This window comes from Halichoerus grypus, chromosome 4 (assembly GCF_964656455.1).
Source record: "Halichoerus grypus chromosome 4, mHalGry1.hap1.1, whole genome shotgun sequence".
NCBI lineage: Eukaryota > Metazoa > Chordata > Mammalia > Carnivora > Phocidae > Halichoerus > Halichoerus grypus.
This window is the reverse complement of record NC_135715.1, coordinates 177793937-177808278: the sequence shown is the minus strand read 5'-3', so window position 1 is coordinate 177808278 and position 14342 is coordinate 177793937. Positions and strand designations below refer to the sequence as shown.

Sequence of the window (14342 nt, the reverse complement as noted above, 5' to 3'; positions counted from 1 at the left end):
GGCATTCTTACTTAACAGGAAATACACACTGAATCCTGCCATGTTTCTGTTGGCAAATATGTGCTACCCTTGTTGGAACCTGCCAACAAGTTTCTTAGTAAGCAAATAGAAAGTAAAACAAGCAGCTCTCAGATGAAACAGAAGACACACTTGAACTACATCGGAGACACTCGGTACCCGAAGTCATCCCCAGTTACTTCTGGGGGACATGTGCCTTGGTTCCAAGTCGAGCTGTTACTCACTTAATAGTTTTACGACTAATGGTATGGCTATATATGTAGTAATGTTAATTTAAGATAGTAGTTTTTTAAAAAGTAAAACAAAAACAAAAGTAAAACAAGCATTTAAGTAAAACGTTTTCTTTACTTCAGAGAGCAGGGATTGTTTGTGGCTCAAATACGAAACAGAACAGTTAAGTAGTTACAAAAGTCCTAATTTGCAAAAACTTAGATCTTCCATGACACCTTTAGACCTTTACCCAGAGGGTTAACGAAAAATGTTGGGTGGATCTTTCTAATACTAATTTTCCTATTCCATCCTTAATACCCTTACTTAACATTTTTCTTTGACTTTTAGCCTTTTGATTATGAACTATACACACGTACAGAAAAGTGGATAAGATATAAATGTACAGTCAGTGAATTATCCCAAAGCAAACACCTGTGTAACCATAAACCAGAGCAAAGACTAGAACATCACCAGCCTTCCAGAAGCTTGCCTTTTACCCCCACCCTTTCCCTAACTTCAAATACTGTTGTTTTATTTTGCGATTGAATTCTTCTGTTTTAGAGAATTCTGAGTTCTCTTGTGAGGTGATTCATCTCCAAAAGCTTTAAGCTTTGTCTGTGAACAGAAGTCATGTCTAAGTTACCTCTGGATTTCTGGCAAGCAAGAATGTATGGGGACAGTCCTATACGTAAGTGACACATAGCAGATGTAGGATTTGCTGTTACCAATGGTGCTGATGCTTTGGGAGAACAAGCCATTTAACGTTCAAATCTCCCATTTCCTACCAGTGCAAAGAGGGGAGAGACTAGAGGCCTCCAGTGGCTCAGTGGTTGAAAATGTGGGTTCCAGGACCTGACTGGTGAATTCACCACTTACATGCTATAACTTGGGGCAAGTTATTCAAACTCTCTGTACCTAGCGTATCTATAAAATGAGAACAATAATAGTACCTGCCTTATAGGGTTTTTGTGAGGATTATATGAATTAATTCATGCAAGACCTTTGAAACGGTGCTTGGCACATGGTAGTTATTCAATAAATGGTAATTTAGTGAGTGTGTGTTTATAGGCATGGGGTACGGTAGGAGGATTGTATACTTTGGAGTCAGGCAGACTCGGGTTTACAATCTCATTTTATAGCTCCGGTCCAATTTTACCTTCTGTGTGTTGCCTAAGTTTGCAAATATGAATTCATAGGTGATAATTACAAGTACCTCAGAGAGCTGCTCGGTCGAAATGGTGGTAAGCGTGTGGCAGTGCCCTGCGAAGGAGGCCAGATTTGCTCCCCTGCCCGTTCTTCTCGGTTTTCCTGCGACTGACATGGCCCAAGCCTTCGACTGTGTCAGCTGTTAATTAGGCAATGGAGACCAACTCTTTTCAAAAAGAAAACTCACCCAAGCCATTTTGAGAACCCCGCTGTCTTTTCCCATTGAACATTAAGACAAGCTCTGCGGAAGCTTTTAGCCCAGTAATTTGTGATTCCGCCGAATTCATTCGCTGGGAGAAGACCTGCGGCCGATTGTGTCCCTGCAAAGCTGCAACTTGAGACCACAGCTCAATCTTCTGGAGCCACCGTACTATTACACTTTAGTCATCATCTGAAAACGTCACGTGCAAAAGGCCTCTTTTTTGTGGAATGGCTCCACTTTCCCTGATGAGTACAGATGTCAGTTAGCAGGTTAACAGGTTAACACAGTAGAAAGTTGTTTCTTGCCCAAGTTGTATCCAGTTGGTGGTGAGGGGAGGTTTGGGCCTGGGCATCAACGTCCAGCCGGCAGATGGTGGGTTAGAGAAGATGGAGGGGCCCAAGGACACTATTTATGTGCGCCATCTAGAAAAGGAATAATCGCTTAAACCCACACCCCATTGTCCGGAATTCAGTCACATGAATCCTCCAACATGTAAAGGAAATGTAGTCCTTCTCTGAGCGGCTCCATCCCAGAAACAGGTATTTAGGGGAGGGGTGCTCACATCTTTGGACACTTAGCCACAGATGCTAATCCCAACACCTTTCACTTGCTTGTGCCAACACGTCCCAGGAAGACCAAGGATAGCGTCACGTTCCGTTATTTAAAATGCGGTTAACAGCTCTCTATAAAAGATCTCTCTAAAATTATCTGCCACCCATTTCTCTGAAAATAAGTAAAGTAAGAGTCTGAGGTTCATGCTTTGTAAAAGCTTGCTCGCGGGTCACTTAGTTAAAGCACATGAGTGTTCCAAAGTCAGATTCTGAAAATCACTGGAAGCATCCTTTGGTAAGTGTTACTGTGCCCTGCTTTATTTTAGAGTATTTCTTTAAAATGGACTCTGTGTCCTGACCTTGGAAAGAAATCACTTTCTGGGAAAAAAAAAATGCATCCCTCATATACTTTAAGTGTATGCTTAATTAATATTAATATATCCATATTTAAATATAAACGAACTTCCTTGAATTCAGTCGTCTAAAGGTTTTAGTTGAGAATTTGGTGCTCTGTCTTTTGTTGAATAGGAAAATAATTCTGTATCAGTTTTGGAGTAATCAGCTTTTTCTGTACCTTTTTTTTTTTTAAACAATTTTACAGTTTTATTTCTTGACTCTGATAAAATGTGCTTAGGTGCTTATTAATGATACAGCAGCTAAACGCTGTGGGGTGCAGAGCAGAGTTGTTACGTTGGTGATGTATCACCAATGTAAGGGAGGATGGATGGGGCTTGAGTCTTTTGATGATTGTTACCTAAAAAAATAGCAGAGGGTTAAGCCAGCTGGTTGAATGCAGTGCAAACGAAATCATATGTCTATGAAAACGCTTCACACTATTGAGTACTATAAAATACTGCCATGATAATAGTAAAAAAAATTACTCACTGGTGTTTAGTGCCATTAGGTAGTGCAGAGCTCAGAGGAGAAATCCTTCCCCCCTTTGGTGGGATGTGGAAGAAAGCAATTAATATTAGCACCAAGGTTCTTAGTATTTCTGTGACGGCAAAACCCTTAATCACAAGGATATCATTAGTGCTCTGAAGCATTTAATTTTGATGCCTGACAGCATTTTAAAATGCACAAACCTTTGATAAAGAGCAAATCAGAGCTGCGGTGTTGAAATGAGAAAGAAAGAGGGAAAAAAACCACCTTAAGCCCCAAGTAATTAAATTTTAATATGCCTTTTGCATGAAGCAGAGATATGTATAAACTGTGGGTTTATTTTTCCTGTCAGTGAAAGACCCCTTGAGTCAATATTGGCTCTTTAAATTCAGATCCTGGGGAGGGGCCACCCCGCTGTGGTTAAGAAGTCCTCTTCCCTCCAAGCACTGGGCATTGTTGTACCACTGACATCCCGGCTTTGGGTTTCTTGACTTTCATAAAGGACTGTTTCCACTCTTCCTTGCCTGCAGGCTGGAGAGCTTTCATTGCATCTGCTTATTTCCTGCCTTCCTCCCTCCGCCCTCCTAATTTGAGCCAGTAGTGAAATGCAGTCGATCTGTTTGAGCTATTTCTAACCCCCACTCAAGGTCTCCCAAACTGTTTTTAATTCATTGCTCGTGATGCTGGACCCAAACAGTTTGATAGCCCGCAGTGATTCAAAGAAGACTCCTTCCTGCCTTTCTTGGCTCTGTCTTTTTTTTTTTCCTCCTCTCCATCCTATTTGGGTGTCGCAAGTGCCAAACTGCTGCAGTAAAATGACTTGTAGGTGTTTAATGGCAAGTCATTGAGGAAGCGAATAAAAGAAAATTGTAGCACTTGCATCGGTGGGAAGCAAGGAGAACTGCTGAGCTTTGAACCAAAGAAAGTTAAATTTACCATTTTCTTAAAAGGAGCCTCCTCTGTTTGACATCAAAGCATCTCCTGTAATTCTTCATTGTGAAATGTACCACTGTTAGAGAGTTATGATCGAGCCCCTAATCTGTGCTGTTTCTGTTTATCGGAAACACACACAGAGATCAAACCCACATGTGCCTTCTGCATGCATGTGGCCAGATCTCCCACCAAATGTAACCACGGGTACGTAGCAAATGGGGATTCTATTTAGAAAGCACTCTCAGTTTCTGAGGATATGTGGAATTCTGAATACAGAATTTTTGAAGGGGGGATAATTTATCTTGGCTTTCTAGTAGAAAGCTCAGATCATTCAACCTTCAAGCTTTGGTGAGTTTTTTTTTTCTTTAATCCTCTATGGTGTTTGCTCCATCTTTAAAAAAATGATACCCTACTACCATTTTACTTGTTTCCAATGTGTGTGTGGAAAAATACCTCTTCCACGTGCTTCATCTTGCTGTCCCGACCCTGACCGCAGAGGGCTCTGCACTCTATTACCTGGACACTTCATCAGTAATGTCCTTTTGGTGGGATTTCGGGGATACACGCAGTACCTAATGGCTTCTTCTGGCAGTCACTGATTTGTTTCCATTAGCTCATCTTTGGAGATAACTCTAGTCTTATAAAACAAGAGAGATGCTTAGGGCCCTTTCTGGATTTAGGATTATGACTTGGCGGGGGGTTGGGGGGGTGGATTTCAATGCCTCGATACCTTTTCGATGAGGAGAACTATTTACATACCCTCCAGATATAGAGGTGAAATGCTGAGGGGATTGTCAATATCTCTGTCAGCTAAAAGAGCAGCCCCTCAAAATGCTGTCTGTAACAGGTGCAGTGAAAACTACTTTTAATGTTAATTCACATTTGAGTGACATTTTACAAACCTGTGTGTTTGAAAAAAAGAAAAGCTCAGAAGCCTCTCATATCTCTTAGAAAACAGAGACTCCATTTATAATTAGAATTGTCATTTGCTTTACTCCTAATTGTCAATATCTTAGTTAACCTAAATAGCAAAACCAAACCCACAGAAGGTCATCTGAAACAGGTGCAGATAAAAAGTTGTCTTAGGGATGACTTATTTCTGGTACTTTATATTTAGAAAACATCTCGCTGTCTACAAAGATTTTTTTAAGTCTATTTTAACATTTAATTATTTGTTTGACAGGTTTATTGAGTGCTCACTATGTGCCAAACATGATCTTGCATAGTTTGGACAAGGGAAAGCCCTACCTTTTTGGAGCATACATCTAACAGCTCACACACTTGTATCTGGAATTGTGTTTTACAAATGGGAGAACAGAGGCAAGAAAATTTGAGTGACTTGGCCAAGATGGCAACTGGTAAATGTCAAACTCAGAATTACACCCCAAATCCTTCTAACAGTCATTGATCTTCCCACCAAATTAGTAAGGTGAAGAATACTTCTAAGTATATGAGTTAAATATATTTTCATCTTTACCTCATTTCACATGTCCTAGGTGGGCCCTCGACGCTCGCAGAATCAGAGTACTAGTAATTTCTTGAAAATCCCAGTCGTACTCGGAGCAGGTACACCTTTCACCTTTCTGCCTCCTGTTTGTCACTGCAAATCTTGACTTACTTCACTAACCTTCCATGGTTCCAAATCCTACCGTGGTTCTTTCTGCAGTTTACAATGCCCTCCTCCCCATTCTGGCTTCTTATCTCACCCGCTATCTTTATTTAGCTAAATAGTGTTTAACTGTTTATACATAAATACCTCTTTAGCTCTACTTTGGATTTTAAGTTCCTCAAGCAGAGGCTTAAAGGGCATCTGTTGAATGATTGAACAGGTACGTCAGTGTGATTTATAAGCAAAAAGAAAAGGAAATCGAGAACGTGGTTTGGATTAAAACTACTAAAATACCCTTGAGAGTCATAGGATGTGGTCTCAGATAACAACATCTCAGGACAGGAAAATGGACATCTGTCAGTCATTGGAAATACTGCTTCTAACGTTTGAAAATTAAGGACTTAATTAAATTAAGTCACAAACCTTTCTTTAAAACTACCCTCTGGTAATTCTTGCCTTTGTGATTTTTACATCCATCAGTCATCTTTCGCAACCATACTACTGTCGACTACCATGACCGGCCCTCCTCGTTGTGTGTCATGCCAAAATTCTAGCCACCAAAGAATGCCTGCTTATGTCCAGGGGCACAAAACTTTCCTTAAAGCAAACACCTCTTTTATGAAGGAAGTCTGTGGGTAGGTAGGAATGTTTCCAATTTAAAATGTGTCTCTTTCTTGTAGTGAGGCTCCTTACGTCAGCCTTCATCTTCCTCCTGGCTTCTCCTCTGACTCTTCGGGAGGTGTATTGCCTGTCTAAAAACACAGTATAATAAGGAAGCGCTCACCCCATACTTCTCCCCATCACCACGAGAGAATCTGGATAAGAAGAGGATTGGCAGGAACTGCCTCCTCTTGAGTTCTGAAAAATGGGTGCCTTCTCTGTAAGACCGTTGTAAAAAATTTCCTCATCTATTTTGTTGTTGTTGTTAATTCAGAAAAGGCTGAAGGATAAGATGGGTTTTCCTTTGATCCCAAGGACTGTATCTGATTCAGCTCTGTCTGCGCTTTCCCATCTTTGCCTTATTCCACTGGTGCTCATTTAAGTATGTGCTTAGTGGATGAGTCAGTCCTGAGGAAAAACTGTCTCCACAGGTTTCAGAATGTAAGTTAGAGAGCTGAGAGACAAGCAGGCCTTTTTTCTGCTTGGTCTTTTTATGTTGACTAAAATTTCCCCCGCTATGGTGAGAAGCCCTTTTTTGAACTAAGGCATTGATTTGTCATAGCTCCTTCTGAACCATATTTTAGGGACAGGAGTGTTCAGTCTGTTATTCTATTAGCCTATTATCTTGTAATTTTGTTAGCAAAGGGCAGAGACCTGGGGTGTTGGGACCCAGGATCCAAAACATTTCTAAATTGAGAAAGGCTTGGCAGTATTTACCGAAACGTGGAAACCTAATAATGGTGGCATCAGAGACGATTTTAGTGAAGACCCATATGGAACCTCCTGTAATACCGAATTGCCCTGTGTGAAAAGTAAGTTTCTTTTTAATTCTCCCTCAGTTCTTCCACTTATTCCAAGGCCAGAATCTCAAGTTGGTGCCCGGATTATCCTTGATGCGTCTCTCACACTGGCTATAATCTCTACTTTGGATAAAGCAGGGAGGGGCAAGAACGTACAGCAAACATTGATAGTATTGTTGACTCACATAATCATTTTTAGGGTTACCTGCTTTTAACAGGGTTTTATTTATATCAGTAATGGGAAGTTCCTTCTTAAATATAACTCAATGTATATAGCGTGTGGTTTCAAGAAAACTATTACTGAAATCATAGCACAAGTTGCAGAGGGATGTGGCAGCAATTACATGAATGGCATGAGAAGACAAGCTTGGGAACCGTCGGGGTAGGAGAACGATTGAGAAATGCCATTGCCAAATGCCTCAGCTGGGGAAGCGAGCTGCAGCCCGGCACACGTGGTAGGGTGATGGCTTCCAGATGTGGACTTGGAGGCTGGGTTGGAAGCAGGGTAGGAAGGGCGAGGGAAGAACCCCTACGTGACTTATAATGTGGAGCACACATCCAGACTGCCTCTTCCCTCCAGAGTGGCAGCCCTGTAAAGCCCAGTTTTTTTTTTTTTTCCAGACTGGTGTTCTTTGTACCAGAGAAGGTAAGACGCTCTCCTTAGGGGGAGGAATGGCTGCCATGTTTGACTACAGGGCAGTTGCATGTTGCAGTAGGTATATTTCGCCATCTCACTTGGTCACGGATTGCTTTTGTCACTGTGACCTGATAAAAATGCTTTTCTGAAAGACATCTGTCCAGAAAGAATTCAGACATGACAGTCCCACAACATAATACCTTCCGGGAATTAGAACTACTCTACTTTACTCTTTCATCTCATGTTCTTCCCTTTTAATGGTGGCCGAGTCAGAGCACACATGGTTGGTTTATTTACACGTTTGTGCGTATGGATTTTTCCAAGTAGGGCTGTATTAGAAATAGTCTATCAGTTACCATGATTATATGGTGGACGCGCTGCCTGCGATATTTTGAGGACTTCGGGTGAGTTCATATTCCCCTTGAATGGGCACAGGAGCACTGCTGCTCCAACTTCTAAAATGGAAATCAGATTCATTGCCCACGTGCAGCAGTTTAGTGATAATCCAGCCAGAGAGAAACCGGCTTAGTTAAGCAGTGCACCCCAAGGGCAGCCAGGCAGTTCTTTCCTGAGGAATCTGTTGATTATCAGAATCTGAGCCAGACCATTGCTGAGAGAAAGTCCACTGTATAACTTTATGATTCCCGCCCCCCCCATCCTCTGCCGCTGTCTTTCAAAAATCTCGCTTTTCTATTGCACTTCCCAATCCTGAACAACAGAGTTTAAAGAGCCCCTTTTTATGGAGTATATGCTAAAGTGCTCTGTTAGAGAGTATATTTATTACCTGGAGCAAAATAGCTTTTCATAGCCAGGCAGCTTTCTTAGCCTTCTTGCTTCCTCTGTATTTGGGAGAGTCACTCCCTGCATTTTGCTGGACCATGGTTCCGTGTCAACCAGTAAGGAAAGAGAGAGAGAAAATGTGTGTGTGCATGTTTGTGGGTGGGTGTGTGTGTTTGTTGGGGGAGGGAAGCCTTAATGCAGCTAATGAGCACATTTCCGTTTTTCATTTTCTTCAGATGGTCAGTGGCTTCCATATGTCTGCTGCATGCAGCTCTGTTCATCCAGTTTGGTATTACTAACCTTGGGGTTGCCTTTGATGGAGGACATATGTATCCACTGTATCCTTCACTTGTGTTTATGCCTGAGATTCAATCTGGAATAGCTTTGGGGGAAAAAGAGTGGGAGAGAGAAATAGGGCAGGGGCATGTACGTGCGTGCGCATATGTGCCCATGCCATCTTGAGGTACCCCTAACAGAGATGCCAGGCTGTCAGATAACCTCCAAGAGGTGCTCCCTGCTTCATTAACTTCAGCTGGAAGATTCCCTGTGTGACTATGGTGTGTCTGGTTGCTTTCCTTTCCATCAATGCATACCTGTCAGATACGGTCAAGCATGTTTGAAGTTAGTCACAATCCATTTTCAGTGACAATTTATTTTACTTTTCTCTTTTTTCCTCTGAGTTAGGGTTTGGCGTGTGTGTGTGTGTGTGAGTGTGTGTGTGTGTGTGTGTGTGTGTGTGTGTGTGTGTGTGTGTGTTGGGAAAGAGCAGGAGGACGACCTGACGCTATGCTGTTGTTCTTCAGTGGCCATTTTGTGATGATTTCACATATTTCCACAATTTGGTCAATTGAGGGAGACCCCCTAATCCCTGGTTCTACAGACCAGCTTTGTTAGGTACAATTACAGATTTCATTGACTGCTCCTCTTCTCCCTGGAGATGGCACATTTGTGTCATTGTCAGTCCGAGCAGAACTGGACAATAGCTGGAGACGTGACTATCACAGTGAAGAAGAGGGCAGCCTGGTTTTAGAAATCTCAAGGACTCCTGAGAACACAGCCAACAGAGGACTGCTTTTGTGTCTTTCTTAGTGGAAAGAAGAAAGTTTACTACACAACAGGCAAAAGCAATATTTCAGCTTTTGTAAAAATAGCTTCAAAACGTCACGCGTGTCCAGAGAGAGCATCATTGTTTTATTCGTGTTCTTCATTATTTGCATCACGGTGTCAAACTGAAAACCTGGCTACAACTGAGCAGTACTTTTATTTATATTGGAAAGGATAGAAATTGTTCGCATTTCCTACAGTCTCCTGGGAGGAGTTGCAAATTCTCCTGCTTGTGTAAAATTAAAGACCAGTAAGATGACCACTTGTAAACTTTGGAGGTAGGAGGAAATGCAGTTTTACTGAGCTTAAAAGGAGGTCTTCCAGTGGATTTCATGGCTTGCAAAAAATAAAGAAGGTAGCGTTCTCTCTAGATTTTGTGAGGAACGGCTGTAGGTGCTGCTGCCCGGGCTGTGAGGTGATGCCGTAGGCTTTTACCTCAGAGATTATCTTTCTAAGACAAACCATATACCAACATACTGGAGAGAACCATAAAAATGGTATGCTTTTGTACTGAGGAAGACTGACATGGGGATCTGGGAAGACAAGATAATCCTTCACACTTTTCTTAAGTAAAATGAAATTATCGATTGCTACCACCAATGTTTTTTCCCCTTTTGTTTTTTGGTTTGTTTTTTCCCAATAGCACCATCATCCATTGCTTTGGTCCAGGCGAAAGAAGTTACAAGATACAGTGTTGCTCTGGCTTGGCTGGAACCAGATAGACCCAACGGGGTGATCTTGGAGTATGAAGTCAAGTATTATGAGAAGGTATTACTTGAATGAGCAAGCTTCCTTCTTCTTTTCCTTCCCTCCCTCCCCCTTCCCCTCCCTTCCTTCTTTCCTTCTCTCCTTCCCTCCTTCCTTTCTTTTTCTCTTTAGTTTTTAGCCAGTTATAAATCCAGAATACCAGGGAATCTCAAAACCAAATGCATTATGTTCCCCGGTCGAATCCAGTTATGAATGTTATGTATTAAGTTGGTTATCTTGAAAAATAGGAAAAATACATTGTGTTCTAATATAACCATTTTTTCTTTCTAGTAATGGAAATCAAGATAACTAAGAGGTTCTTATATATAAGCCTTCTATCAGTGAGAGTGACTCATAAAAGTCGAAATAATGATCTGTTTAAGTAGATCACTCCTATTCAGAATCAAGGTGTGGGTTTTGATGACTTTTAATAGAAAATCAGGGAAGGAAAATTACATTTTTCAGCCTCTTAAAGTTATAGAAAGACATTATTTTTACAAATAACTTGTCTCTCTTAAAGGACAGAATTCTGAAGAGAGCTATTTGCATTCAAGATTGTCTAGAAAATGAACAATTGACTTCTCTTTCTTTTTAAAGATAATCACTTATTGGCTTCCTTATTAAAAGCAGAAAGGGGACAGGATTTATTTTTCACTGAAACCGGATTACAACATTTCTGACATTTTCTAGACGGAAAATAGAAAAAGATGAGAGACCTTCTTATGGTTATTTCTGTTAAATTGGTGGCTGTGGAGTGAGTAAAGCCACCAACCATCATCTGATTTCCTTTTTTAAAAAGAGCATAAGTAGAGATCTGCATATGGTCAGTGTCAACAGTGATCACACCCAAACTCCACATGTCCTTCAGTGTCCGAGATGTTACAATGGTACTTCCAACACTGAAGAGAATAGGAGGTTTAGAGTTTATCAATCTCTATTTACTTTCAACTTCTAAGGACACTGGCTTGGTTCCTTTAATTACGTGCCTAGAGTAAGTGGGGATTTATTTTGCCACCTTCCCTAATTTTATCATTCCGTGATGCAGGATCAGAATGAGCGGAGCTACCGCATCGTCCGGACAGCTGCCAGGAACACGGACATCAAAGGCCTGAATCCTCTGACTTCCTATGTGTTCCATGTCCGAGCCAGGACAGCAGCTGGCTATGGAGATTTCAGTGAGCCACTGGAGGTCACGACCAACACAGGTACCAACTTCTGAGGCCCTTTTTACAGTCCAGGTGAAATCTAAGGAGCTGTACCTAATTGCTGGTTAGGTGAACATTCTATTGGCAACGAACACGGTTTGAAATGACGATGTCTGTAACTTAGAAAAGCTCATGCTCTTTAGAGAAGAGCATTTTTCATATTACCTAACCCATCTATGCATGTGATTAGAAAATGTTTTCTTCTTTTTCTTATTTTGAGTCTTCTATTGATCATAGAAAAATGGGATTGATAAGTGGATGAATTGAGAGTTGCATAGCTATCTTAAAGAAGGTAGGAAGTTTTCTCCCTGGGAACAGTAAAGAAGGGACCAAATTTATCTTCTTTTATTTATTTCTAGGAATCTGTTTAAATCAAGTCAGATCAGTTTTTTTTTTTTTAAGACCTTTTGGACAAACATATCAACTCTCAGCATTGTGAGTTGGACTGATTGATTGACTTGAAAATGTTAACAAAGGACATGCCCATTGAATAATCGGTTTACATAAGATGGCTCCATCTTTGTAATTAACAAACTGAAACTGAGCTTACTGGTTAAGGAGATAGTGGAGAAGAAGCTTCAACATCAGTTCTAGAAAGTAATTTTCTTCATGAATTATTAAATAAAGTATGAATAAAAAAGCAGAAGAGAAAGTACTCTAGGATTGAATCTGATGGGGTTTGACATTTTGGTGGGGGGTATTCCTGGAAGGCTTCAAGGAGGAAGTGGCTTCTGATCTGGTCAGTAATGAGCAGGTTTTGGATAGATTTGGGGCGGGGGATGTGGGTAGGTATTCAAAACTACTTGTCCTTTTTGAAATTTCCAAGTGTCTTTCTCACTAAGGAATGCATCCAATCATTCAATAAGAGTTAGGGCTGAAACTAGAAATGAAAAGAAGAAAAAGCAATGAGTGGTAATGTTTGCCAGAGGATTTAGTAAGAGTCTTCTGGTTGAAGTTCTTCATACAAATACATAAAAGACAAGTCTTCATCTCATTAAGGCTGTCTTAGAAATGCTGTCGCATAAATACTTATCAAAGGGCAAAAGAGGCTATGAGCCTTCCCAGTGGCTTCGGAAGGTTGATACTCGTGACCCAGTCAGAAGCTCTAGCTCGTAGGACCTTCCCAGAGGTGATCCTTGTGTAACTGTCTTTCCAGTGCCTTCCCGGATCATTGGAGATGGGGCCAACTCCACCGTCCTCCTGGTCTCAGTCTCAGGCAGTGTGGTGCTGGTGGTCATTCTCATCGCGGCTTTTGTCATCAGCAGGAGGTAAGCACTTAAGCCCCTCACTGCCCACCGGCCCCCATCCCAGTTTTTATGAGGGAGCTTTTTGTCTCCTCCCAGCAAAGCTGAGGCTTTTGATTAGCATCATAAACAGGGCATGTGCAGGGCCAGCTCCTTCCTCATGGCTTTGATCTCCCCACACCCCTACTACAGCTGAGAGTCCTGGAAAGACCCAGCTATTTCCTGGAAACCCAGCCGAAAAGCAAGCCCATGAGAGATTTCTAGATTCTCTAAGCTGTAAGGTGTTACATTTATACCTTTCTTAAGCTTGGACTTACTGCCAAAGGCAAAAAAAGAAGCCATATAAAACTTGGGTCCAAAATTTAAGCTCTGCCATTTGTCAGCTATTTAACTTAAACTCTTTGAATCTTTTTTTTTTTTTTCCCCCTTTTATAAAGTAGGGATAGAGGATCTCAGAAGATCTGCCCCTAAGAGTTACTGACAGGAGAATTTTGATAGGTAAAGTAGCTAATCTAGCACACAGTAGGTGCTTCAACTTGAGTTTGGTTAATAATAATTGCAACCAAAGCAAATAATTGGGTGCTGCACTCAGTCTTCTTTCAGGAGAGGCCATCACCATTTCTAGAGAGTTTCCATTAAGCACGCTGTGGACATGACATTGTTCTTGGAAATGAATCTAAAACAGCAGATTACTTAATTCTGTGAAAGTCTACAATCTAACCTGATACTTGAAAACCAATCTAGAAAAGAAAGAGAGCAATAAAAATGGCTTGGCAGCCTATTTTTTTGAACTAGTTTTCCTTATTGTTGTTGTCCCCATCTGCTTATTAACACTAGTCAGAGGCTCCAGAGGAATGGGGACAAGGAGGGACAGCCACTCATCTCCAGTGTGTGCCCACATCTAGGCTTCTCCAACCTTCACTCCCCTGTGCCATCAACTATTTCACAAGGTGGGGCTTTTGGCAAAAGAAGGGCAGAACCCAGGGACATCAAAATGATCCTCTTCAATGTAAACCTTTTCCCATTACAGAAGAGGAACATGATACTCAGGAAGACGTAATACTTGTCTAGGGTCATGAGTTTCGCTCTGTGGGTGAGCTGCTACTGGGCACCCAGTGGCCATGTTCAGCTCCCTGGCCGGTGTCTGCTGTGTCCTCTCTCTCTGCCCCTCCTGTTGGTGATCTCATTGACGTCACAACAATGCCTCTGGCTCTTGCCACTGGCCTGAGCAAGCCATCAGGCTCTGTGCTCACTTTGTGGTACATTGTAATTAGGGTGATGACTGTATATCCTAATTTGCCGGGATGGTCTCAGTTGTCACACGTATCTATTAATATCATGCCTCCCCACTCCCATGCTCCAAAATGTACTGGAATTATAGAAATCAATCTCGGTCGCTCTAATGCAGTATGCAGCAAGAACTCACTGTGTGCATGCACCACCTACCTTTGTCATTGTGTTTGTTCTTTTTGGTGCAAAGTCTATCACTGTGTGTTTGATTAGAGCCATGGGTTCCATCCTGAAGAAGGGAAATCCACCATGAACACTTCTGCC

General features: G+C 41.6%; 1 protein-coding gene across 3 annotated transcripts in view; it reads left to right on the top strand.

The window, feature by feature from the left end:
- Nucleotides 1-14342, top strand: part of EPHA4 (EPH receptor A4) — a 144321-nt gene that overhangs the window by 96273 nt on the left and 33706 nt on the right. For all 3 annotated transcript variants that reach the window (XM_036098677.2, XM_036098676.2, XM_078071352.1), the window contains exons 7-9: nucleotides 10236-10360; nucleotides 11385-11544; nucleotides 12701-12812. In XM_036098677.2, the coding sequence (XP_035954570.1) occupies nucleotides 10236-10360; nucleotides 11385-11544; nucleotides 12701-12812 (397 nt within the window). The remainder of the gene's footprint in view (nucleotides 1-10235; nucleotides 10361-11384; nucleotides 11545-12700; nucleotides 12813-14342) is intronic.